This window comes from Eulemur rufifrons, chromosome 29, assembly GCF_041146395.1.
Source record: "Eulemur rufifrons isolate Redbay chromosome 29, OSU_ERuf_1, whole genome shotgun sequence".
Taxonomy (NCBI): Eukaryota; Metazoa; Chordata; class Mammalia; order Primates; family Lemuridae; genus Eulemur; species Eulemur rufifrons.
This window is the reverse complement of record NC_091011.1, coordinates 89458754-89486195: the sequence shown is the minus strand read 5'-3', so window position 1 is coordinate 89486195 and position 27442 is coordinate 89458754. Positions and strand designations below refer to the sequence as shown.

Genomic DNA, 27442 nt, shown 5'->3' with positions numbered 1-27442 from the left:
ACAAGTTTGAGAATTCTTCATGATATTAAATAATAATATTCTCATTGACTTATCAACATTGTTCAATTATAGAAAATAAATGAATGCCTATATACTTCTATTTAAATAAAATTGATTAAACTTATAAAAACTGCTTATATTATATTTGATAAGACTCTGTAATTTTAAAGTCAGATATGTATCTTGTTAAAAAAAAAAAAACAAAAAAAAACTGCTTGGGCTTTTGCCCAATCTATTAATTAAAAAAAATTCACTTGTAAATTTACTTTAGCAAAACAATCATGAAATATAAGACTGGGACCTAGAATCCAAGATTCTTGATTTTCTTTCCACTATTTTTGTCATTACACAATGGGTTTATGGAAACTGGAATCCTATGGGCATTGCTGTTGCTGCATAACTCAATATTAGTTGCAATAATGGCCTTCACTTACCGAGTACTTTACACAAAACACTGTGTTAAAAATGTCAGCATACATTATCTCATGAATCTCTAATACCCTGTGAATCTATGTTATAGTCCACATTTTAAGATGAGGGGAAGAGAGGATCATGCAGCTAAAAATCTTGGAAAACTGACAGAATCAGAATTCAAACTCACATCTACAGGACTGCAAAGCTTTGGCCCTTTCCCTCAAGTCTACCACATAATTTTATTTACATCAGTTTATCACTGTTAGTATCAAATTTAAGAAACTAGTAATCAGACTCACTATGGTAAGGTGATTATTATTAAAATACAGCTCCATGTCTATACAGTGAGAGTGTTCCTACTACGTTGACATTTCCTTAAAACTACTTTATTCCTTACCACCCCTGCAAAACCACCACAAAAAGGGACCATGAGAAATGTGGCTTTCATCTTGGAACGGGTCCCCAGGTGGGACCAGGGGCAAAGCAGTCAGTATTTCTCTCCTACAGAACTGGTACCATGGGTGGTCAAAGAGTCCTGTAGTCTTGGGCCGGGCTGAGGGACTCCTGGGCTCCACCCCATTCCATCTACTACTCTATGGGGAAAAAGTTCCCTTGGACCCTGGCTTCAGATGACCAGACTCACACCGGAGCATGTCCACAAATGTCTGCTTCAGCTTTTTGTTCCCCAGAATAAGAATAAATGAGTGGGCAGCAGGATAAAACATTACAATTATTTCACAAATCATTATAGTTACCTTACTATTTGGTAGGAAATGACTGGCTGATGCAAGTAAAAAGGCAACAAAGTAAAATAGAAAGAGAAACAAAAGCGAAAGGATGATTTTGATGGCCTTCTTGTGGGCCTCGATGCTTGGATCTCTGGAGCTTGTACCATTTTGCTGCATCTGCCGCGTGTGCCTCCCCAGGGAGAGGAGGAGTAGAAGATAGGAGGCCAGGGACACAATTAAGGGAGGGAGGTTCCACAGAGTCCCAAGAACATGCATCAGATAATATTCATTTCTCTTCTTTCTGAAGTGTTCAGTCACATTCCCTGTCCCATTAATTCCTCTGAGTGCAGAATTGATCTTAAATTCATTGAACAGAGACATGGTACTACCACAGGTTAAGAGCAATGCACCCGACATCATCCACACAATCACCTTGGAAACTCTCCACTTGAGCCAGAGGAATGTGGAGTGGGAGAAGCTGGCAATTTTCAGGCAGTAAAGGACACCAAGACAGGTGGCAAGCCAAATGTTCAGACTGTTTGTAAATGTCCAGAAAATATCAATAATTTGCATTACAATCCCTGAATCATGTACTTTGGAAGAGGACACTAATAAAAGACTATCAGTGAAGAGAATCCACAGCAGAACAATACCCAAGAGGGCCAGGATGGTGATGATGAAGTCAAACAAAGAGATTCTCTTGTTCTTGAACCAGCTGCTACCATTGACCAACCCAATGAAACCATTCCCCAGAAGTCCCAGAATCAATTCAGTAACAGATAGAACCAGGAACATGCCCTCAGCAAACCCCAACATGTCAGCAATTAGCACTAATCTTTGTTCTTTCTGTTGATGCATATAATCTCCTTCCTGATTTGAACTATTTCTCTGTGAATCTATCCCCTTCACTGTACCTGTCTCTTGTCTCTGCCCAATTTAATATGTTGTACAGCACAGTTCAGTGAATCCTTTCTGGCTCTTTCAGGTTAGTCTGTCCTCTGCACAGATGACATGGATTGTCACATTCTGTCTCTGATCTTAAACTCTCGGCAGCTCTTTGCTAAAATGCAAATAGAGTAGTGTCCAGTGTCACACAGAAAAGGAAGAGATTGGGGTTACCACGAAGATGGAGGACTTGGTCTCAGTTTCAAAGGGAGGGTTCTGAATCACCCAGAACAGAAAGGTGATTGTCACCAAAAGAAGGAAACACAGAATTACTCAGAAGACTGAAAAGTCTTGTTTCTCAGGAGAGAGGACTCAGAGACACAGAAAAGGGGAAATATCAGAATTCCACCCTGAGGCACGATCCATCACCTGGAGGGAGGTTTAAGTGCATAAAATAAAACATGTTCAGCACTAGTCCTGGATTCGAATTAAAAGGTGTGCCCCTTGGAACATGACTTACATGTAGTAGCTCCAAGTTCTTCATTAGTGAGTCATATCATCACAAATTCTTAACTACCTAAATATTTGAACAATAGAGGAGTCTAGCATATAAGCTATTCAAAATACAGACTTTTTAGAGTACATAGCCATCGTACTGATAAGTCAATAGTAGTTCATACTGACAGATCACACACAGATACCACCTGTCAATCAAAGAAGGCTTATTTAATCTAAAGCAGTACCTTAAAATTTTGACCATGGCCAACAATATTTTTATATGGTTTTATATATGTGTGTATGTGTGTGTCACAATCTAAATATATATATGTATATATGTATATATTGGGAACACAAAGGTACCACAAAACCAGATTTCCTGAGTAGCACTCTGATATTTTCTACTCCATTCTATTTCTTTCAATGCTGCTTGCATCTCACAAAATTGATTTTACAACCCACTAAAAAGTTGTGAAAAATTCTGTTTGAAAACAATGATCTGATGGATGGAGACAGAAATCAATGCCATCAAGATAGAAAATGGAGAGTTTGGCCAGACATGGTGGCTCACACCTGTAATCCAAGCACTCTGGGAGGCCGAGGTGGGAGGACTGCTTGAGGTCAAGAGTTCAAGACCAGCCTGAACAAGAGCAAGACCCTCTCTCTACAAAAAATAGAAAAAATTAGCTGGGCATGGTGCACGCCTATAGTCCCAGCTACTCAGGAGGCTGAGGCAGGAGAATTACTTGAGCCCAGGAGTTTGAGGTTGCAGTGAGCTATGATGACACCACTGCATTCTACTTGGGGCAAAAAAAAAAAAAAAAGTTCAGCAACATTATCCAATGACAGGGATATATTTTTAAGACCCCTCAAAAGGACCTCACAAAGTGACAGATGATAAATCCGGAAGAATGAGAGATAGTCTCACCTGGATACAGGCTAAGGAACCTCTCACCTAAACCAGGCGAGCCTCAGCAATTTCAGCATCGTGTAGTGTACAATAGGCTTACAGAGCACTGTAAACTACACTTAGGCATAAACACATTCCTCATTAACTGCCCAAAGCTTTCTCAGGCCAATTTAACAACCTAGTCCAAATGCTTCCCAAACTCTCTGCTGTAGAATTAGAGTAAGGTCAGTTCACAGATGTCTCTGGGAGTTCAGTAACAGGACCTTACCCCTGGTTCCAGGGCTTATCTCACCTGTCCCTGACCCTGTTCAGTTTTCTCATGGCCTCATTTCTATGTATTGAGATTTTTTTTTATCTTATACACCTTTTACATCCCCTCATTTCATAGCATTATGTTTGCAGTGAGCAACCTCAAAGATGAGGTAATGTGCCCTTCCAGGAAAAAGAGCAGGCTTGCTTACTGCTTGCTATAAGAGCAATGAATTCCCCAAACTCAGTGTATCTCCCCATAATGAGCCCTCCATCTGAGCCCTCTGCATTGTCTCCCATTTAGACTTGCAGGACAAAGGGAACTGAAGCAAATATGCTGCTGCTCTTGCTGCTTGCAATGAATAGGGTCATTTTTCTGTGACCCTAGAGTTTTATGTCCTCTGCCAGCAATCCATGAAACAGTAAAAGGCTAATTAATTAGTTTGTATTTAGAGTAAAATCAAATCCCAGACCCAACACCAACCTCAATTTGATCACCACTGCTTTGTGCAGCCTATTCTAGTTATTTAGTAACACTTGTCTGTCAAGCCCATAACCTCCTTCTGTACTTTGCTCCATACTGTTGGGTCTGGGATTCCACAAGCCATTTCCCAGACTCCCTTTCCAGATGCCCTGCCGTTACCGTCTGCCAATATGAAAACTGGGACATGAGAAGAAAGGTGAAAGAGAGAACATTTCTGCTTTTCACTCCAAGTCACTTCTCGTTTGGTAACAGTTACTCTGATTAGAGAAAGGATCAATGACTGCAACCTGGATGGAACCGCCTATTCATTGTTGCTGGCCCCAGACAAGGCAATACATCTTCAACATACCAGAAACAATTGCAATCACTTCTCTAGCAATGAAGCAACAGGTGCATGCTCATAGGCTCCAGCCCAGGGATGTTATCAGTTTCTGATCTCTCACCTTCTTCCTTTTTGCTACTACAGTACTCCTTCTTTCTCCTTCTCCTCTTCCCACATTTATGTAAACAATCCCTTGCATTCAATACTCTCCACCTGAAATAACTATACTGGTTTCTTTCGTCTTGACTGGACTCTGGATGATACATAGTCCTTCCACCTATTTTGTAGTTTGGAGTTTTAGTTGTCTCCTAGTTTCATCAAAGATAACATACCTTTCTGTTTCGCATTCTCCTTGGAGTTCTGAGATGGTTTTCAAGAGGAAAAGGAAACTAGTTTAACCTATGATACTATTTTCATACTGCAATTCCTGTCAAGTTCTATTTCCTATTGTTTTCATTATTTATTTTAATATCATCCATATATTGATACTTTCAAAATGTACGCCTTCATGCCACACCACTCTTCCAGGCATATATACTCCCACGTCCATCTACCTACTTGACCTCTTTACTCACTTCTATCACAGACATCTCAAAACTTATGTCCAAAACAAGCCTCTAAATTTATCCCTACTTTTAAAATAATTATCCCTTTCTCATCCTCAATCATCCCCATTTCAGCCAATGGCAACATCAGTTGCTCAAACCAGGCACCACATAAGAATTAACTTGATTCTTCCCTTTCCCATGACCCTACATTAATTCATTGAAGAGTTATCTGTTTTAATTATAAAATGTATCCTGAATTTTCCATTTCCACTGTCTCCATCCTGGTCCAAGCTGCCATCATCTGTCATCTGAACTACTTGATGGCTTCCTAACTTATTTCTCCACTTCTACTCTTTTTCCCCATAATAGATTCTCCACACAGCCACAAGAATGATCTTCTTCAAATGTAAATTAATCATTTCACTCTAACACTTAAAATACTTTAATGGCTTCCCAATGGAACTACAACAAAAGATAAACTCCTTACATTATATTATGTACTAAAACTCTCCTCTGGGTGTCCTCCCTCCATGTACCAGGATTCAATATAAATTTTACAACATCACATGGTTTGTGTTAAGGAACAGGCTTTATCAAAGTAAGAGAAAACTTACGTTAGCAATAGAAGTGAAGCCATGGTTCCTCTTCTTCCTCCTACTGTTACACACAGGGACCAGAGCAAGTTCGGGTCAACAGCGTACTTCTGTGTGCTAATGAAGGTACCTCATCCTGATCCTGTTGCTCTCCCTTCTTAATGTAAAAATGTGAAAGCAACCCTGTCAGTAGGAAAATAAACAATCTGCTTAGTGCCAGAAAATCTGGATTGGGGAAGCCAGTTGTCATAGGGGTTGTCTGAAAAGGCCAACTGACACCTAGACCTTGGAGCCCATGGGATGCTACAGTTCCCACTGCTAGAAGGAGAGTCACTAATTCTATGGGAAGCTGAGCTTATATGAAGCTCTTTCTACTGAAAGAAGTGAAAGAAATCTTATCTCATCTAGCGTGTTGTCCAAGCAACCGATACTGAACTCCTAGGGTCATTTTGGACAGTTTTTCCCATTGCAGTATAAATTTCCCATAAGAAGAATGATCATATTTCCCACTTGGTCCAGGGCAGTCCTGGTATGTGCCTGTCACTCCAAGCTATTAGTAATTCACTCTTAAAAGTATCAATGTTTTATTCAGTGAATATTCAGGCCACAGGCTCAGTTCTTGGAACACAGTAGGACCACAATAAATATATATAAAATAAATGAATTTTCTACAAAAATCTGTAATTAAGTCTGATTTTTTATTTTACCTCAAGTTTTCGATTCGTTTTTATGTTGTTAGGTTTCAGGAAATATAATGAAAAATAAATGAACTGGAAGGTAGATCCTATTCCTGTATCTGCCATTTATTTATCCAATATTTCTTGAACATATACTATGTGATAGACACTGTGTAAGGTACAGGAAATCAAGGACCAGTAAGAAAGGGAGATACATCTCCAAAAAAATTACATAACAATGTGACCAATGCTATATGAGATAGATATAAATGCACATGTTTGTAGAAAGAAGGGACCAAATTCTGCTTGGAGTAGTCGCAGACTTTGAAGAGGAGCTGATATTTGAGATATGTCTTTAAAAATGAGTAAGAGTTCACCTGGCAGGCAAAGTAAAGAAAAGGGAATTACGTACACTACAGAAATAGAAATGATAATGGTGATAATGATTTATTCACTAACATAATACAGATTTTCTGGGCTAGAAAATTATAAATACACATAGTGCCATGCATCATTTTTAAGCTAGCTACATTAACTCACTTAATTTTCAACATATGAGGCAGGTTCTATTACTATCCCCATTTTTTAAGAGGAAGAAACTAAGGCTCAGAGATTATCACAGATCTAGTAAGCAGCAGAGCTGAGATTCTAACCCAGGCAGTCTGGCTTCAGAATCCTTTGCCTTAACCAATCCTTTGTCTTAACCAAAGAGCTTAGAGATCACCTATGGATGCTGCCTCACTAAATATAAAGAAAAAAAATGGGGCCCTGAGCAGTAATACTAGGTCAGGGAAAAATCTTAGATCTTTCTCTTACATGACTCTGCTCTGGCTCCTCATCCACATAAATGCTCAGAGTGTAGAACAAAACTCAAACCAACAGGTGTTTAATGAGAACCTATACAACCCTCTGGGTCCCATTTTCTACTTACAGCATTACTCCTTATTTATCTATTTTACACATTTTATCAATTAATGATGCCACTATGGCAAACTGGGGAAAAAAAGAAGTCAGTTACCTAGGATACTTGCATCTTTGTCCTGTCAATGTTTCCACTACCTATGTGACAATAGGCAAATTTCTTTTTGACCTTCAAGTTTCAAATAAATAAAATACAGAGGGACCAGATGGTGAATATGAATGGTTTAAGAGCCTGAGTTCTACAGTCACAGCTGGATTCAAATCTGACTGCTAATGCTTATTACTTATGTGACTTTAAGCAAGTTAATCTCTCTAAACCTCAATTTGCTCATCTGCAAAATGGGCATTATAGGACCTACATCATAAGTCATTATAGTGATTAAGAGTGCCTATAAAAATGTAAAACACAAGAGTGCCCTTTAAATGGTACCTATCATTATCATCATAAGTGTTATTTTACTAAATATTACCTATAAGTAGGATATTTTTATGAAAACTTCTATTTGTTTTATATATTTAAAACATAAAAGAATACATGCAACATATCTCTAAATTATAAAGCAAACAAAATAAATACTCATAACCCCACCACCCAACTTAAAAGTAAAACATCACTGGTACCATGGCACCTGCCTGTGTGCTTCTTCCCCAGCCTTCCCCCAAGCTTCCATACTAACTCACCTTGAATTTTGTGTTTATCATTCTCTCCCTTTTTTAAGTTTTCTCACCTAAGTGCCTATCCATAAACATATTTCTGCTTGGTGTTATCCCTTATAAAAACATTCTATCCAAAGATCCTCTGCAACCTAATATTGTTTCACTCTATGTTTCAAAAAGTATCCGTTACTGTGCTAGCTATAATTCATTTGCACAGCTGTATAATATTTCACTGTATGACCACTTATTTGTCCACTCTATTGATGAACCTTTGAGTTGTTTCCAGTTTTATACTATTACATACACTGTTGCTATAAATACACTTGCATATGTTTCTTGAGCCACATGGGCATCAATTTTCTATACAGTGTACTTTAATGGTGGAAAAACTAGATGAAATTTCAGTAAGTTAATGCCAGAATGTTTTCCCAAATGCTGATGCCAATTTACACTGCCCCCTTCAGCGCATAAGTTTCCATCAATCTACAGCATCCTCCCTCCTACTTTGTTCTATTAAATGTGTTGAGATTGGCCAATCTGGGAGGGTGAGGGAGCTTGTAATTTTTGGAAACTTTCTTGATTATTAAGATCAACTACTTTTTCATATATTAATGGATTGATCATTTGTGTTTCCTTCTCTGCAAAATGCCTCTGTGTCTGTGCCCATTTTTCTACCAAGCCGTCTTATTACTTTGTAGACCTTTATATATTCTAGATAACAATTGTATTTCAATTATATTATTGCAAGTATCTTCTCTCAGTTTGTGACTTGTCTTATTGTTTTATGGTGACTTTTGATAAACAGAGGTTATTTTTAACAGTTAAATTTATCACTCTTCTCAATGTCTACTTTTCATTTAAAAAAAAAAATTCCACAACTCCAAAGACATTGTCCTTTAAATTCTTCCGAATTTTTTAAAGTTTTGCCATTTACAAGTAAGTCTTTAAATAGTCAAGGATTTCCTTTTGCATAAAGTATAGAGATCCAATTTCACTTTTTTCTGTATGGATGGCAAATGTTTCTAGCATGTTGAATAATCTATACCCAGTAATCTATATTGCCAATTTTATCATATATTGTTTCCATATAGGCATGGTCTGTTTGTGGGTTCTCTGTTACTGTTCTATTTGCTTATTCCTACATAAATACTGTGCTTCATTTATCACCATAGCTTAATTTAAAAAAAAAAAAAAGTCTTGTCAACTGGTATAGCAAGTCTTCTATCTCATTCTTCTTCAGGAGTATGTTGTTTGAACTTGGACTGTGGCTTATCAATATAGTTTTAGAATCAACTTTTGTAGTCCCCTCAGAGAAACTTAAGGAAATTAATTAAAATTGTTTGATCTGTAACATCAACTTGGGGAAGACTGACATCTTTACAATATTGACACTTCCAATAAACAAACATGGTGTACCAATGTTTACTCTTCTTTTAATGTATTTCAATAAAATTTTATAATATACTCCACAAAGACCATGCACTGGAGACTCCTCATATTTCCCAATGCTCTTGTATATGGCATCTTTACAAAACTACATTTTCTTTGCTATTGTTTGCAATTGACACTTAAATATCGATATTATTCCCAGCAACCCTTATTATCTGTATTCTTTTGTTTGCTATATAATCACATCATTTGTGAGTAACTTTCTTTCCAATCTTTTTTTTTGAGTTTTGTCTTTAATCAAGTGAAATTACACTAGAACTTTAATCATGAAGATGTTCTATAGCAAATCTTGTCAACAAGAGCCATTTAAAGAGTTTTAATCAGTCTCACTCAATCTTGAACAAGGTAGAGTTACAATATGTGCAATAAGACAAGTGGGGGCCTCAAGATGTCCGAGACAGGCAGCCCCCGTGTCCTGCATCTGTTGCTCTGCAAGCTGTGTCCACTCTGCTTGCCTCTTCTGTCATTCAGACTTACCAGCTTTCACATCCATCACCACGTCAAATTACCTTCCACATAACAAAGCCTTTTCAGCAGGTCTTAAGGCATACACGTGTGTACGGGTGGGACATGAAGGCGGGATCCTGTGAATGGATGGCATTCCCTCCACTGCAGGTAGCATTCCCTTTGAATTTCACTTTTAAAAGAAGAATCATCTCTTATATGTCTCTGTCTCCCAGAAGAGGCTATAATCCATGCAAATCCTATAAGAGACTCCTGCAAGGAGCAGCTATCCCAGAATGCAGTGCTGGACGTATTCCCCCAGACTGAGTGTCCAGCCCAGCTCACTCCCCTGAATTTTACAATTTCAGGCATCCATTCACCTTTCTATCTGTCGTCAACAAATAAGAGAAATCCCCAAACTGGTTTAAGTGATAAGGAAACTGTTTATCAAATTGTCACTTAGAGGTCCCATCAGAATCTTCAAATGAACATATCTAAATGTCATCAAGAGAGAGCCTGCATCACGCAGAGTGGTACAAAGGGTGGATTCTGGCTGGTCTGTCTGGGTTTGAAATGCTGGCTCTGTCTCCTGTTAACTGTGGAACCTGGGGAAAGTATCTTAATCCAATTGGTGCCTCCATCTGTAAAATGAGGATAATGCTGATCCCTCCTTCGTAAGGTCGTTGTGAGGACTGTATGAGTGCATGATGGTCACCTGCCTAGAATAGTGCCTGGCACATAGTGAGTTCCACGTGGATTTGATTGTTTCCCTACCCGCTGAAAGCCCCTCTACACCCAAATCTGGTCCTCCTCCTGGACTTTCCACCTCAGCCAATGGCATCACTCTGAACCAGCATGGGCTACACCCCTCAGTGTCCTGTACTTCTTTCTTCTATTAGGTTAAGTATGGAATGTCCGATTTCCTTAAGTACTAAAGTTGATATCACTGAAATTTCACTCTGACACTTTTTTTTTTAATTGTGAAGGTACATCCTCATTCTTTCAAACCCATGTTTTGCCTTGTGATTATCTTTCAAATTTTTTTTAGAGCAACTTTTGTGGAACATGGGTAAGTCAAAAATTCATGTTATTTTTGAATATGAGTTCTGTCGTGGAACCAATGCAGTGCAGATAGCTTGAAATATCAACAAAGCATTTGGGAAGGATGCAACTAATGAACGCACAGTACATGATGGTTTGAGAAGTTCTGTTCTGGGGATTTTAATCTTGAAAATGAGCCATGTGGGTGACCTGAGACCAAGATGGATAATGATGAGCTGAAAGCTGTAGTGCAAGTGAATCCGTCTCAACCTACGCAAGAACTAGCAGCAAGGTTTAATGTTACTGTTCCAATAATATTGGACCATTTGAAACAAATCAGCAAGGTAAAGAAGCTGGATAGATACGTACCACAAGAATTAAACAAGAGTTAGAAGAGAAACTGTCTCGAAGCTTGCCTTTCTTTGCTGTCATGACATAAGAGTGAACCTTTTGCATACCATATTGTTATGCGTGATGAAAAATGGATTCTTTTTGACAACTGCAAACATTCGGCACGATTGGATAACGATGAAGTGCTGAAACACAATCCAAAACCGAATATTCATCAAAAAAAGCTAATGGTGTCTGGTGGTCCAGCGCTGGTATTATCCACTACAGCTTCACTGGCCAACTGATTACAGTGGATGTCTACCGCAAGCAATTGGATGAAATGATGAGGATGCTTGTGATTACTCAGCCAAATGTTGGTCAATAGAGACAGACCAATCCTCTTGCAAGACCACATGTTGCAAAAAAACAACACCGCTCAAACTACAGCAGCTGGACTTGGAAACTCTCTGTCATCCACCCTATTCACCAGACCTTGCACCAACTGACTCCCGCTTCTTCCAGGCTTTGGACCACTTCTTGCATGGAAAAATATTCAATTCTTAAGCTGTGGAAAATGCCTTTCGTGATTTCATCGCCACTCACTCTCCAGGCTTCACTGTTGGCAATAAACAAACTACTGTTAAGATGGTAAAACTGTGTCGACAGTTTAGGCACATACTTTGATTAATGGTACTCCTTCTTGTTTGAGATATAATAAATTAAACTTTTGATTTGAAATCGGACATTTCATATTTAATGACAATATTTATGACAAAACCAGTTTAAAACAATTTAAAATAACTAGTTAATGATGCAATTAAAATTGTGTTGTACTTAGGATCCAGTCACTCTGCGGGGGGAAGCCTCCCCCCCGTTATCTAGTCTGCTGTGCTGCCAGGGGAAGCAAAAGGACAAAACTTCTAGACTTAGCCTAAGAGCTCCTTTATTTAACAAGGAACTATTAATTAAAGATCCTCATTAAGGCCTATAAATGAAATTAAACAGTATGTATTTGATGAAAATATATGCTTATGTTCACTCTTTAAGGCTAATCACTAAGGTTTCATGTACTTTTTATGTCCCAGTTCCTTCCTCAAATTTAATGAGACATAGGTTAAAAACCCTAAGGACTGTGGGAGCAGATGTAAGATTTAACTTCTAATTGCAGCAGAAGGTCATATAACACAAAGCAAAGAGTAAAGAGTTGATCATGTATTTGGAGACAAAGGCAAGAATGTGTGGTTTAGTAAGGATTAGGCTTAACTGCAAAACACAAATAAGTGGCTTAAACAAAGCAGAGGTTTATTTGTGTCTCCCAACGTAGTCCGTAGGCAGACTGTCCAGGACTGGAATGGTGGTGGTTCCACAGAGTGCAGCTTCTTCTATCTTCCATCCTAAAGATCGCCTCCTGGTCCAACATGGTGAGTGGAGATTCAACCACAAAATGTCCACATTTCAGACAAGAAAGAAAAAGGTGGGAGATGAGGGTCTGGAGAAGCAAACGAGACAAGCTTTTGTCCCAACAGTTAACTCATGTAAAAACTTTCCTGGAAGCATCACCAAATGACTTCTGCCTATAGCCTCTTGACAACGTCCAACTACAAAGGAGAACAGGAACATAGTATTTGAGCTGTATACACTGTCACCTCCAGTAACATAGGGGTCCTATCAATATAGAAGGGATAATGGATACCGGGTAATACATTAATCATGTTTTTTATTTTCTGTATTTTACGAAGCTTTGACTCCTTGGTACCTTTCAGACTCAGAGAGGGGCTTCCCCTCCCAAGGTTAGCTAATTCCTAGAGTTAGCAAACAACTTGCCTGAGAACATGCCTTGATAAGCAAACTAAGCAATCCTGAGTCCATACCCCCCACCCACCTCCTTTTCTCAGGTTCCTGCAGTCTAGGATACTATGCCCTAGCTTTCCATCACCCCAAGGCCAGGTACTCGACAACTAGGGTCCTCCCCTCAGGGTCCAGAGCTTGCTGAAATTATTCGAACTACCCAATCCTAAACTTGCTCAGCTTGCCTATTGTGCCTTATTCATTCCTTCCCCATGAAAAACACAACAAAGGCTCTGGCCTGTTCTGGTTTCCCCTTGCTCCTTCTGCCTCCTGACCGACCCTGGTGCTTCCCTGCATGGCCCTGCACGCAGATGGTGGGGAAAAATATATTAAAGATTTTCTTGCTCACATCCAGTACATGAAGTAGTACTAGCTGAAGGTGAATGAGCAGAGGAAGCCTGGCTCGGAAATAACAGAAAGATTTATTTTCCCAAAATGAAAACAGTTTTATTTGTTTTTTTTCTTATTGTAAAAGTAATACATGCTCGATGCTTTAAGAAAAAAATCAAAATAAACAAAAGCATAAGGAAAAACACACATAATACCCCTATCCAGACTTTTCTAAGCATATACTTACTTATAACTTTTTTTTTTTTTTTTTTTTTGAGACAGAGTCTCACTCTGTTGCCTAGACTAGAGTGCCGTGGCATCAGCCTAGCTCACAGCAACCTCAAATTACTGGGCTCAAGCAATCCTACTGCCTCAGCCTCCTGAGTAGCTGGGACTACAGGCATGTGCCACCATGCTCGGCTAATTTTTCTTTCTTCTATATATTTTTAGTTGTCCAGTTAATTTCTTTCTAATTTTTTAGTAGAGACAGGGTCTCGCTCTTGCTCAGGCTGGTCTGGAAATCCTGAGCTCAAACGATCCACCCGCCTCGGCCTCCCAGAGTGCTAGGATTACAGGCGTGAGCCACCGCGCCCGGCCTAGTTATAACTTCTTTTTCAAAAATGGGATAATACCACACATGCTAGTTGACACTTTTTTCCTGCTTTTCTATGCATCACATTCATCTTTCCACTTGGATACGAAATCCCCAAATCAAAGTCACAGGGCAGTTTTCTGCAGGTTTATTTCCTAACACCATTACAACATCAAAAAGGGAAATGCAGGACCCACAACTTAGACTAGAAGACCCCTACAGTCTCTTGCTGCTATCACATTTGACAAGTCCATTCTGTGCCTAGACTAGCTTAGGAGCAGCAGCAAGTTTCTCAGCAGATGAGGCTGCCTAGGTGGGGAGGGCAGAGCTTATGCTCTAGCAAATCTGACTGGTTTGGGGCCACTGGGTCCACCAGAGCCATATGCATGCTGAGGACTCAACACTACATACTAAACTCTGAAAAAGCACTGCTGTCTCAGCTTCATAGCCTTTCAGGGACATAGAGGAAACCTCCAGTGGGAGAGTTTATAGGAGTCTCTCAGCTCAAGTGTTCCTGCAAGACACACTCTTCTGCCCATGTGTCCTGAATTCAGAAACTGCTCTGGGTTGGTAATTAAGCTCTTTTGTTCACCATGTTATTTTCCCAGAGCACAAATTTATCACCTGTTTAAATAAGAATATTAATCTGTATAACCTCTTACGATGTTTAAGGAGTATAAAAGCTCCCTTGCTGATGGAAGAAATAAAAGAGTTGCTCAAAAGATAAATGCTATCTACTTTACAATTCTGCTTTAGGGATGTGGCATAAAGGAATAAGGACTACATCACCAGACAGTTTTAATGTGTGAACTTAGAGAGCAGAGTTAATATGCTGATTAGCGGTCCCAATTGCAGGAAAAAAAGATGGCTAGTAGCAAAAAAGAGCAATGAATTTCCTACTGCTTCTGGGCAAGGAAAGGATAAAGCTAAGGAATTCTCTTTCCTCAACCAAACTGCACTTCAAGTACAAAAAAGCCACTCAAGTATGTAGAAAATACGTTAACAAAAAGTCAAGGGCCTATAACATAGCATGTAAATTCTAAACTGTTAAAGTCCAACATGACCTAAGCTATCATTAGCACCATATTCTCAGGCAGAGGGGTAGGACATGCAGCCTGGGTAACAAATAGATATGATGGGCCAGAGGCCAAACTGGAGACAGATTGCCTAGATAGAATGAGGGACTTCTGCCATTTGAACAAAACAACCTGCTCAGTAGCAGCTAACCTCTGGAAAACTGCAGTAAATTAGCAGGCAGATCTGGGGAGGACTGATGTAAACCTTAAAAAGCAAAAGACGCATTGAAAAACTGAGTTTATTTTAGGTAATCTTTATTGGTAAATTATCAGTATTCTAAAATTTCCTGACTCTTATAATAAAAGATTACATAATGATCTGTGTGTATGTGCATCAAGAGACCATGTGGAAAAATAAAAGGAAAACGCAATACCTGAGGCTCTAAGGGGAGGCACTGTCAAAGGTTGTTAAGAGAACACCCTTCCACCGTCCCCAATAGTTCTGGATTAAGACTTTAAAAGGATATAGAAGAGGCACTTAGAAAGATAAAGAATAACAGAACCAAAGTCCCTGTGGCATGATCTGGAGATGAACTAGTAATATTTCACCTCATTATATTTCAGGTCCTTACTTCTGGCAAACTATGTATAAATGCTACTAGTAAAACTGTCCAAAAACAAAAGATGTGAAGAAGGTAGGTTAAAGACATTTAGGTTAGACACTAACCACTGTTCAGCAACCCCTTTCAATTTGGGCTGAAGCTCAGTATCCCACTGGAATCATTCTGTCAACATTTACTGAGTGGCTATTCTGTGCCAAGCACCAGTTAGGGTACAAGTACACAGAGAAGACTCAGTCCTTGCTTTCAAGTCTACAGGGCAAACAGGTAAGAAAATCAATATTTACAACCATGGGATAAATATCTGACATACAGTGATGCTTACTATATACTGAGGTGCTGAATCAGTACTGTAATAGAAGAGCATATAAAAAACAACGGGCCTTCCCATAGGACATTTATCCTTTTGCCATAACAGACAGATGAATCTGAGAGCTGATTATTTTGTATTCTGTCAACATTTACTGAGTGGTTATTCTGTGCCAAGCACCAGTTAGGGTACAAGTACACAGAGAAGACTCAGTCCTTGCTTTCAAGTCTACAGGGCAAACAGGTAACAAAATCAATATTTACAACCATGGGATAAATATCTGACGTGTAGTGATGCTTACTATATACTGAGGGGCTGAATCAACACTGTAATAGAAGAGCATATAAAAAACAAGGGGCTTTCCCAAAGGACATTTATCCTTTTGCCATAACACAGACAGATGAATCTGAGAGCTCATTATTTTGTACACTTATACACAGAAAACACCCCAAAAGAATAAACAACTAGTAAATGCCATAATAGATAGTAGCTACAGAGGTGATGCTACAAAAAGGGTAGACAGAATGACAGGAAAAATATTATCATTCATTTATATAAAAGAGTATTTTAATTCTTATCTTTAGAAACTAAAAAGACTATACATGATTTGGAATTGAGACTGTACCAAACAACGGCCAAAGAAGAATCGTCCATTCTACACCTTCTCTTTTGTCTGGTCACTCAGAAATATAATGTTATCTGTAAAGAAGCCAGAGTGTAATTATTATTCTCAGAACTCTTTCTCCATCTCATTTAATAATTCCACTGTAATACATATATACTTTAGTGCTGTTCACTAAAAGGATTTTAGACAACTTTTCAAAATATTAAATAACTCTTGCTATGTTCATGAGAGGTATATGCAGTAGGCATAAATGGAGCTGAAAGTTGAGCTTTGCCTGTTTGTCGAACAATGCAGACCTTGTTAGAAGAGGTGGAATGTTTTTTGTCTTTCCTAAAAACAAGATAAAGTCTTCTGATAACTTTCCACATAAGAACTGGTCAAAAATTGCATGTTTGCAATGCTGACAGATCCCATAAAACCAGGCAGTACGCCTATATAGAAAAAGATCAAGGCATAGCATCCCACATGCTGGAGTTATGGAGCAAACGACAGGGGTCCACATGTGGCCTTGTTATAGCTATGACAGATTTGTTTAAGTTTATAAACTCATATAGAAAACACTTTATTTTTAAATCATAAAATAATAGCTTTAATATACCCATTCTTGAGGAAATTTTTACTGTTACAGAGCGAGTATTTTTATCCAAAAACATAAGACATTGCTCTTAAAATGCTGTTCCAGAGGGAGTTAGCTATGGATAAGCAAAGGAAGAGAAGCAGTGAAGTCGTCCTGTGGTATCCATGGGGGATTGGTTCCAGGATTTTCATGGCTACCAAAATCCACAGATCCTCAAGTCTCTGGTATAAAATGGTGTAGTAATCACATATAACCTACACACATCCTCACATAGATTTTGAATCATCTCTAGATTACTAATATCTAATATAATATAAATACTATTAAATAGTTGTTATAACTGTATTGTTTTATTTGTATTATTCTTTATTGTTGTACTGTTACTTTTATTGCTTTCTTTTTTTCAAATATATTCAATCTGTGGTTGGTTGAATCCAAGGATGCAGAACCCACAGACACAGAGGAACAACTGCACTTCCTGTATAATTCCAAAAGATATAGATTCTTTTAACTATAAAATTACCCACAAAGGACCGAATATTTGTTCATAACAATAGTCTTCCAAAAATGAAATGTTTTGGTATAGAATGGTTACTTCAGAAGAGACTATTAGAACTGACATCACTATGGAAAAAGCCAAGAGTGCCATCCACTGGTGGTTATTTTTAAGTTACAGATATAATCCCTAGGAGAAAAAAATATGAGCTATAAAATAGATCAACCAAATTAAACTCTATTTTCCTCATTTCAAATGTCACTGAAGATCTATTCGGTTTTATGGTCAGTTATAAACCTATAGTTAACTGACCATGTTAGTGAAAACTGGTGACAAGAAAAAAACAAAATGGTAGATAATTTAAAATGTTTCTATTTGGCTTGGTTCATAACAACTCAACAATCTGAACAATCTAACATTTGCCCAAACACAAATGAGGGTAGGAAAATACCTACATTAGTTTTCAAGGTTAATATTCTTGCAAAGAAACTTATCAGTAAGAAAATATATGATTATTTATAACAAATTATAATTTATCAATATGGTCTAGTGATTAAGACATGAACTCTGCAGCACAGGGAAAAAGAAGATAAAGGAAAATCCGTCAATTAAGAGAGACAAGATATAAATAAACCATGTACTATAAGGATGTTTATAAAGTAATCAAGGAAATTTGAATGCTCAGATTTAGTAAAAAAACAATTACCAATAATTTCCTAATATTAGGTATGATAACAGCATGGTAGCATCTTTTAAAAAGATATCTATATCTTTTGGAGATAACTACTGAAATTTAAGAATGAAATGATACAATGTCTGGACTCTGCTTCAACAGAATCTAGGTGGAGGTAAAGTGGCTGGAAACAGAGATGAAATAAAACTGACCATCAGCTGATAACTGAGGCGGCTAAATAGAGGGGGTTCATTTTACCATTCTCTCTCTTTTTATATATGTTTGACATTTTCCATAATAAAAAATTTTTAGATGATGTTATCTAATTTTAACACAACTCATAAGTCCATAAACATTGAGACATTAATAAAATTTCTTTCATTCCCATCTACTTATTTACAAAAACAAGGTTTCTTAGTGTTTACATCCACAAAAGCAAACAAAAGAACAAAACTGAGGCTTAACAATGTCTAATTTTTGCAATTTATCCAAGAAATGAAAAAAGCACCATCTCATTAAAAATATATGTCCGATAATATTTTAGTTTTTATATTTACACATTAAAATTGGGTCAATTAGGTACTAAAAACAACTTTAATGATAACCCAATAAGAAGAATTTGTCATAGAATTTAAATATCTAAAAACTTCTTTCATGTTTATATTTTTGTTACAGATAAGTAAGATGAATAATAAATGATTCTCAACTATACAATACGTTATTATATCAAGATACATTTCTGAGGAGAAAATGGAAATGGTAAAACAAGTTCAAAGAAAAAATAATGTAAAATTTCCAAATGCTGAAGAGCTTGTACATGCATTTTTTTGTATGACGGTGGATATCAGATTGCATGGTATTTAGACTCCATTAATATATTTAAGAGTAACATAATTTTATAATGATAAAAATTTCTTAATGTCAACTTAAAGATATCCAAGGGGGTATATTATTTTCAAAGTTCTTGTAGAATATTCAAAAGTTTAAAAATTCTTCCCCAGGAGATATCTTCTTAATCTTCTTTTAACTTTATGTATCCATCTTTTCTATGTTGTATTCTATTTTAGAGAACATTAAAAATTTTTAACTTTTAAATAGAAGTTTCACCATATAGAGCATCAAACAGGTTCTGAATAAATCTTCAAATTTATGAGGCCACTCACATTAGTGTAACTCTAATGTGAGTGGCACGTGCTTCTCCCTGTTTAGGCCATGGCCTTCAAAGACACTAGATTTACATTTTTCTAATTCTCAACAGTAGGTACTAAAAGGGATAATTCAATTTTACACTCTATGCAAAAGTTACTTGTGATCTAAAACTGTATTATTTTTAATTTTCTAAAGGAATAAATAAACGTAGAAACTCTTGGCAAGCAGAAAAGCCAGAGTTACAGAATACTTCTAGTGAATTGCCTCCATTCTCATAGCATCTGTACTCATAGCCCCACTCAAGATTATTTACAACATAGCCAAGCTTTTAAAAGATGGGGAAAAAAAAGAATAGCTATAATATTATCACAAGCTTCTTACCAGCTATGATCGTTGTTGCTTGTCGCCTCACATTATTTTTATCCATGTATTCACCATAGTCTACTTTCCCTTCCAAATAAATTCGAGCCCTGATATAAATAAAATTAACATTTTTTTAGTCAAGATTCTAATATGCTTTACAAGAGAGAGTCAGGTTAGAAGTGGTAAGAGTATACACCTCTGGACAGAATATGGATAAAAGGATGAAATATATAATCATATATAACCTCATTTTTGCTACCACTTCTCAAAGTTCAGAATTAGGAGTACTGAAACAGAATGTACAAACAGACTTGACACCTCCAAGTAAAAAGGACAATGTTTTCATCCTTCAGCTATTTATCTAATGGAAATTAAAAAAAAAAAAAAAAACTATTCAAAGAACAACTCAGTGGCATCCTTTAAATTTTGAAGCGTGATTTCCAATGTGTCATTTTCCTTGATCTTAGATTTTGGAGTCCCTAACAAATCTGATTTTCACTTATTTACCAATTCCTTTCTATAGTGACATTTATGACCTTATTTTCAAAGGACTTAGATTATTAAAATTCAAAACAGAGGTTTTCAGCTTAGTGTATCACTCAGAGTTAATTACCACAATTATTTCTATACTATCTAGAACTAGACAACCATACTATGATTTTAAAGGGTAGAAAATGACCATAATGGCACCAGTTTTCAGAGTCCACCACCACCAAAAAAAGACGACAAAACTAGTGAAATGATCAGGTGCCAAAGAAAACACACAAACATACACACAAATAGATTCATCCATCAGTAGGTGAAACTGCAGGTAGACACTTTCCTTGAAATATTCTATATGTGTTTGTATTTATGTACATATTCATACCTACATACATAAAGGGCAATGGAGATACATATGAAAAAAAGCTACGAAGTTATTGAAAATAGAAATTTTAGTCACTGTTGAAATGATTTTTCAAAAAATGTTTTGACTATTTCTACAAAACAAGTAGATTTCTAAACATATTAACTATTAACACAACTGCTGTTAAACACACCCTTCTACCCTACAAATTTGGAAAAGACATTTTTTTTATACATACTCAATCCAAGTATTCTAAAAGGGAACTACTAAGCCTATAGAAAATTATCAAATATAAAATAACTGCTGTGAATATTACCATAATAACTCAATGTGTCAGGATTCAGACATTCCAGATCCTCCACTAAGGACATCATGTGGATGCCAAGAGACAAGACACCACTCTCAGAATCCCTGTCCTCGGAGGCAAGGTAACTCTTAAAAGCTTGTGTTCCACTTACCCAAATGGCACTTAATACACTCTGCCTTCTCTCTTGCTTCATCTACTTTTATTTATGTACATGCTTTGCTTGCCCTAAACTATAAGTTTTTAGGAGGCTAAAACCATGTTTACATTTCATAGGCTAAAACTTGTGAATTAGTCACATACATAGCAACATGCCATGCACAGTATCACGGACTTAATAAACAACTCAGGGAAAAACGAGAAGTGACATGTTTTTGCCATGAGAACACCTGCTACCAGTTCTTTAAAACCACAGTCCCCAAACCCTGGGCCATGGACAGGTACCAGTCTGTGGCCTGTTAGGAACCAGGCCGCACAACAGGAGGGTAAGGTGCTGGCAAGCTTCATCTGTATTTACAGCCGCTCCCCATTGCTTGCATCACCACCTGAGCTCCGCTTCCTGTCAGATCAGAAGCAGCATTAGATCCTTATAGCAGCACAAACCCTACTGTAAACTGCACACGCAAGGGATCTAGGTTTCGTGCTCCTTATGAGAATCTAATGCCTGATGATCTGAGGTGCAGCTGAGACAGTGAATACCACTTCCCACCCCCCTACACACATCCCCAGCCCCCGTCAGTGGAAAAACTGTCTTCCATGAAACCAGTCCCTAGTGCCAAAAAGGTTGAGGACCGCAGCTTTAAAACACTGAATCAGTAAGATCCTTCCTTCTTCAACTTACCCCTTTTTCACATACTGATATGCCACATCTCTGAGGCCTGGCCGGAACACTGATATTCTGTGCCACGTTGTCTTTTGACTGACATCACCTAGATAACAGGAAATCTAGTTACAAATGCCAGCAGACAAAACAAATGCTAACGGACAACATGCCCAGCAAAACCAGTGTCACACTTCCTAAGAACAGAACAGAATTAAAGACATACCTTGTCTAAAAGTAGCTTATCTCTAATTAGATAACTGGCAATAAATAATGTCTGTTTATTGCTGATAAAATTAAAATTCCAATTTTTTCCACTCACCCATTTGGTATTCTTCACCATCCCCTGATCGCCACATCTCATTTGTTGCTAGAGAAAATATCGTGACTGGATTTTTTCCTTCCACCTGTCTCATCACAGGGTCCTGACCCACTCGCCCAAGTAACTGCACACGATTCAGGGCTGAAAGGCAATGCAGAGATAAAATGACATTAGGAACCTGCTATGGACTGAATATTTGTACCCCCTCCAAGTCATATGTTGAAGCCCCACCTCCCAATGTGCTGGTACTTGGCCTGGGGGTGGATGGGGAGCCCATTCAGGAGATAATTAGGCTTAAAGGAGGTCATGAGGGTGAGGACCCCATGATGGAATTAGTGTTTTTATAAGAAGAGACCAGAGCTTCTCTCTCTCTGCCATGTGAAGACACAGTAAGAAGGCCACCAACTACAAGCCAGGAAGAGAGCCCTCACCAAGAGCCCTATCATGCTGGCACCCTGATCTTGGGCTTCTGGCCTCTGGAACTGTGAAAAATAAATGATGGTATTTTTGTTATAGCAGCCCTTATTGACCATTAAAGAAATCCACATCTGAGTTTGAGAGAAATGTCCAGAAGATGAACAGCTATAAATACTACTTCAACTTCAATCTCTGTATTAAGCAAAACCCAAGTTCTACGAGATCAGAAAATATGTTAAAGGGGTGAATAAAGGGAGAGTGGGAGGAAAAAAGAGGGAGAAAATAGTCATACAGAAAGCAACCCCACAAAGCCAACTTTAAACTCTTTAATTGCTCTTTAAAATGTCTTTTTTAAATGTATGTGGAACTAAAAGGCCAAATCTGAGATCTGAAAATCTTCATAAATACAAGAGAGTATTTCTGTGAAATGGTATCTTTCATAATCTCAGTGTAATGTAACATAACCTTGGAGGACTGAGATAACCAAACATGACTCAAGGAAATTCTTACAGCTGGACAGTGATGACAAAATTGAGCAGTAACTGCCTGATAAGGGCCCAATTTATACTAGGTACCTATAGCCCGATGGGGCAAAGCCAAGATCTTAGGAGCAAACACAAGCCAAAGACATGATGATAACATAGTTAACCCAAACAACGTACCTCTTCTACAGCACATTTGAGAATATTAGCACATTACTATAAATAACATTTTAAACTTGGAAATTAGCTACTTACATCTTTCAAGAACCAAACTGCTAGCTATTTCAGACTCATGTCTTACAAACTGATGAAGTACCTAAAGGGGAACAAAAGAATAACACGGTTTTAATGTGTTAAAGGCAAATGCGAACAGAAGATCTGCTCATATTCACTCACCATTTAGTGAGTAGCTCCTATAAGTTCCAAAAGAGAAGAGAAGCTCTTCCCATGTTTTCCCAACACACAGTGCCAGAAGGACCAAGCAAACACTTTAAGAGCAGGTGACTGCAGAAGCCCAAAGGTACTAGACACTATGCCCAAGACTTAATTTATTCCTCTCCTGTTTCTTTTGTGGCAATCCTCCCAATTACGGCACTTCTGTTTGCACACAAAAGGTAAAATCAAAACAGTACCACTTTCACAATAGAGTATGATAGTGATCATAAAGCTAACCTATACCTAAGGGTTGCTGCCAAATATTTTAAAAATCCAGCTTTCATTAGCAGGAGACACAGAAAGAAGCAAAAAATGCTATATACATTCAATAGACTAGACCGACTGACCTTTATTTTTTTAAATATAAACAACTGGTATATTATTTCTGTATTTTGGTTATAATTGGCTTTAAAAATTAAGAAATTTAGATTTATCTGAGTACAGATTTAGTCCATCATTAGCCCAAAGGAGAGCAGAAAGAGATCAATCCTTTAAAATTAATGCATCAATAAGTAGATTCATTAATTACATAAAACAATGATCTAATAACTGTTGAGATGTATGGAATAAATGCAATGTCATTACTTAAGTCTCACTCTCAGCCATAAAGGATAGTTTAGAGAACAAAAAATAGGTTAAATTCCAACAAAATAATACATTCCTCCCATTAACGATGTGAATGCCTTTCTGACAAAGCAAGAGGAACATATTCCAAAGTCAGACTCTCTGTGGATAAAACTCATAGAGTCTATGACACTGCTTTCCTCTGGTTGCTCCTTTGGAATTCATTAGGAATTTGGAGATACCTCAAATATGACTAGCCTAAAGTGTTTCACTTAAAAATGGGCAAAAAATGATGATAGATAATATCCACTTCATAAGGCTATTACAAAAATTAAACAACTTCTATAGTGAGCTTAGTCCAATGTGGGGTTCTATAAATATTTGATGAGAAATTTCATGCTTTCAATAGATTGAAAAAAGTCTAAGATAAACAGATTTGGTTCTTTGAATAAGTACAAAGATAAGATTTCCAAGTCAAAGTCACATAGTCATCAGGAAAGGGTAGTCAGTGCCACACAATAGCAGCACTTCATAACAGCAATCACTACTGAATACCAGCTAAATGATTTATCTAGTATTAATTAATCCTAAAACTTTATCTATAAATTATGTCATCCCCACTTTAGAGCCAAGGAAATTAAGCCTCAAAGAATTAAGTAACTTGCCCAAGACCTGCAGGCGTAAGTGGCAAATCACTGTAAGAACCCAGGGTCCTCTGACACTAAGGCTACTGCTTTTCCCACTGCCCTCCACTGCCTCCTTAAAGAGATTCTACTCGAGGGCTACAATAAAAATAGGAGTATATATCACTGAATTCAGGGTTCAGAGAGCTAACCATTCTATCAGAGAAATATTTTTCAAGTGGCAGTATTGTTAATATAAAAAGCAGAACTCCACCAACCAAATAAACACCATTTCCCGAGGGTACCGTTGGCTATATAATCCTACCACTAAATTTGGGGGCAGAGGGTGGATAAGAAAATAAAGATGTGAGTTACAACATACTACAGAATCAAACTGCTAACTAGTACCTGTGTCATGATTCCAGAAATATACTAATTTGAGTTCTCAGACAAGTCAGAGCTCATAAATCTTACAGAATAACAAAATGTCTCATTTTGGGCACACAAAAATCAATACCTACTGGAGAAGAAATAAGGAAAGGATTATTTAACTTGGATAATTTTTAAAATTAAGGCCGGGCGTGGTGGCTCACGCCTGTAATCCTAGCACTCTGGGAGGCCGAGGTGGGCGGATCGTTTGAGCTCAGGAGTTCGAGACCAGCCTGAGCAAGAGCGAGACCCCATCTCTACTAAAAATAGAAAGAAATTATATGAACAGCTAAAAATATATATAGAAAAAATTAGCCGGGCATGGTGGTGCATGCCTGTAGTCCCAGCTACTCGGGCGGCTGAGACAGGAGGATCCCTTGAGCTCAGGAGTTTGAGGTTGCTGTGAGCTAGGCTGACGCCACGGCACTCACTCTAGCCTGGGCAACAGAGTGAGACTCTGTCTCAGGAAAAAAAAAAAAAAAAAAAAACTTTTAACTTTTTATATTTGGTTTTAAAGACATTGTAATACTATAATACTTAAGTATTGCTAAGACAGTTTCATGTTTCACATTTCAATGCATAAAAAAGGTTAAAGGTACATATATAGGTTAAAGTGGAGATCCAAGAATATATAACAAATTTAATTCAACAATAAAGTGAAAGAGGCGATGACAAATTTCACACAGGAACTGACTCATCTTAGTCCTAACAGTAGGATGGGAAGTAGGAGAGAGGTGTTATAAAGGAGAATCTTTAGGAGTTGGTGCCCAAATGTGATAAGTGAGCAAAAATGATAGGTTTAAGGCTGGCGAGAGTAACTGGATGGAGGAGGAGCCAGACTGAGCGGAATGAGAAGGAATTTTAAACAGTGAATTTCCGGTGATGCTGAGACTTGAGCTGCTCTCCTCAGTATGGAGAGATGAGGGAGAGGAGCATTTAGTAACAGGTGGTAGATGATCAGGAAAGGAATCACACGCCTTACAGAAAAATGCTGGAACAATGATTCTTATAGTCCTTAGATCACTAAAAACCTTCAATGCTCTCTAACGGATCTAAATACAAGTAACACTATTCCTATTACATATGTGAATAAATGCAAAAATTTTTTTGTTTTAGTGACATTATTTACACAGGCAAAATCTGTCCCCAACCCTCCATATCAAGTGGGTGGGTGAACTCTAAGTCTTTTGCTCCTGCACTCAAAAGCCTAAAGAAATATGATCACTATGGGTGATAATATATCCAGGCATTAACAGAAAAGTGACTACCTGCAATACAGGTCTTCGAAACATGGCTTCTCTTTTCTTTTCTTACTCTAGTCTTTACACTCTTCCTGAAAAAAAAAAAACAAAGAAATATTACATCTTATAGCAAGAGCACAAGTTCACCAGTCCTAAATTCCTAACTGCATTCGTGATTTTTATGCACTCCAATTTGTGACCACAACATACCAACGTCCCTGCACATTTGACGAGGACCCCCCACATAGTAAAGACTCATTAAATATTAGAGTCATCAAGAAACTTAAATCTGAAACCTGTTGCTGCAAAAATTATTGCCTCCATCCCCGTTAACAAAGACCAAGGGACGCTGAAGATCCCCAGGCTCCCCAGCCCCAGTGCCGGGAAAGGCGGGCGCCCTTACTCAAAGGTGCCGCTCCCACCCAAGCTCGTAGTGGAACTGGAAGGAAACCGCGCAGTCCTTCGCACGAGTGAGAAGGGAAGGACCAAACACCTACACAGCACCAGGTCCCGACCCACGCAGGCGCACAAACACGACTAGAGCCCTTCCTTTCTTCCTTCCTCTCTTCTCCTGGCGCTCTAGCCCTGACAAACCACCGCAAGAGGATCACTTCCGGCGCACGGAGCCGCAAGAATCGCGAGAGGAAGGAGGAACCAGAAAGTACGCAGCGTGCGCCGTAGACATACTGCCGGCCGGCACCACGGCAAACACGTTCCCTTTTACACGAAAGTTCCGGGGGCTTCTTCCGAGCGCCGGTGGACGGGTCAATGCCGCCAAGTGGTGAGTGGGAGGAGTTTCGAATGGAATGCACCTAATGAAATGCAACTATTTGATGAGTGACGGTTCCAGCCGGGCCCAGGAGGGGGCGAGGTAGGCGAAACAGAGAATATCTCCGCCTGGAGGAAAAACAGAAAACAAAAAAAAAAGAAAAAAGAAAAAAGAAAAAAAATGGCCCAGGCCACCTAAAGCAGTAAGAAAAGCAGAAAAAAAGAGGGGAATAGGCGAAGGGCTGAGCCTGCAAAATTTAAGGGGGCACCAAAAAATTGGCAATCAAGATAAATAATATTGTAATGTAGTATTTTAAAAGGTCCAAATTAATGCAAGAAATCCGTGAGGAACCAAACAGTCGTGTGTCGCTTTAACGACGGGCTACATTCTGAGAAATGTGTCCTTTGGGCGATTTTATGTTGTTCGAACATACTTGTACT

The 27442-nt window shown here is 38.1% G+C and overlaps 3 protein-coding genes across 5 annotated transcripts in view; all 3 read right to left on the bottom strand.

Annotated features, from left to right (window-relative positions):
* Window positions 1-1007: 1007 nt before the first annotated feature.
* TAS2R3 (taste 2 receptor member 3) lies at window positions 1008-1958 on the bottom strand. The gene has a single exon (XM_069462388.1). The coding sequence runs from the start codon at window positions 1956-1958 to the stop codon at window positions 1008-1010; it is 951 nt and encodes a 316-aa protein (XP_069318489.1).
* Window positions 1959-12395: 10437 nt separating this feature from the next.
* Window positions 12396-26844, bottom strand: SSBP1 (single stranded DNA binding protein 1). Of its 3 annotated transcripts, none has more exons than XR_011231767.1 (8): window positions 26731-26844; window positions 26261-26325; window positions 23197-23257; window positions 22043-22183; window positions 21742-21829; window positions 19768-19856; window positions 16469-16565; window positions 12396-12558 (listed from the first exon to the last, which is right to left on the bottom strand). XR_011231767.1 is itself a non-coding variant. In XM_069461716.1 (8 exons), the coding sequence occupies exons 2-7, from the start codon at window positions 26282-26284 to the stop codon at window positions 16522-16524; spliced, it is 447 nt and encodes a 148-aa protein (XP_069317817.1). In that variant the 5' UTR covers window positions 26285-26325; window positions 26731-26844; the 3' UTR covers window positions 12396-12558; window positions 16492-16521. The 3 variants fall into 3 exon arrangements, 2 of the variants coding, with proteins under 2 accessions (XP_069317817.1, XP_069317818.1); XM_069461716.1 differs by having other exon boundaries at window positions 16492-16565; XM_069461717.1 differs by lacking the exons at window positions 12396-12558; window positions 26731-26844 and having other exon boundaries at window positions 15282-16565; window positions 26261-26332.
* Window positions 26841-27442, bottom strand: part of WEE2 (WEE2 oocyte meiosis inhibiting kinase) — a 28475-nt gene continuing 27873 nt past the window's right edge. Inside the window, 1 exon segment of the mRNA XM_069461670.1 lies at window positions 26841-27045. Coding sequence (XP_069317771.1) covers window positions 26841-27045 — 205 coding nt within the window.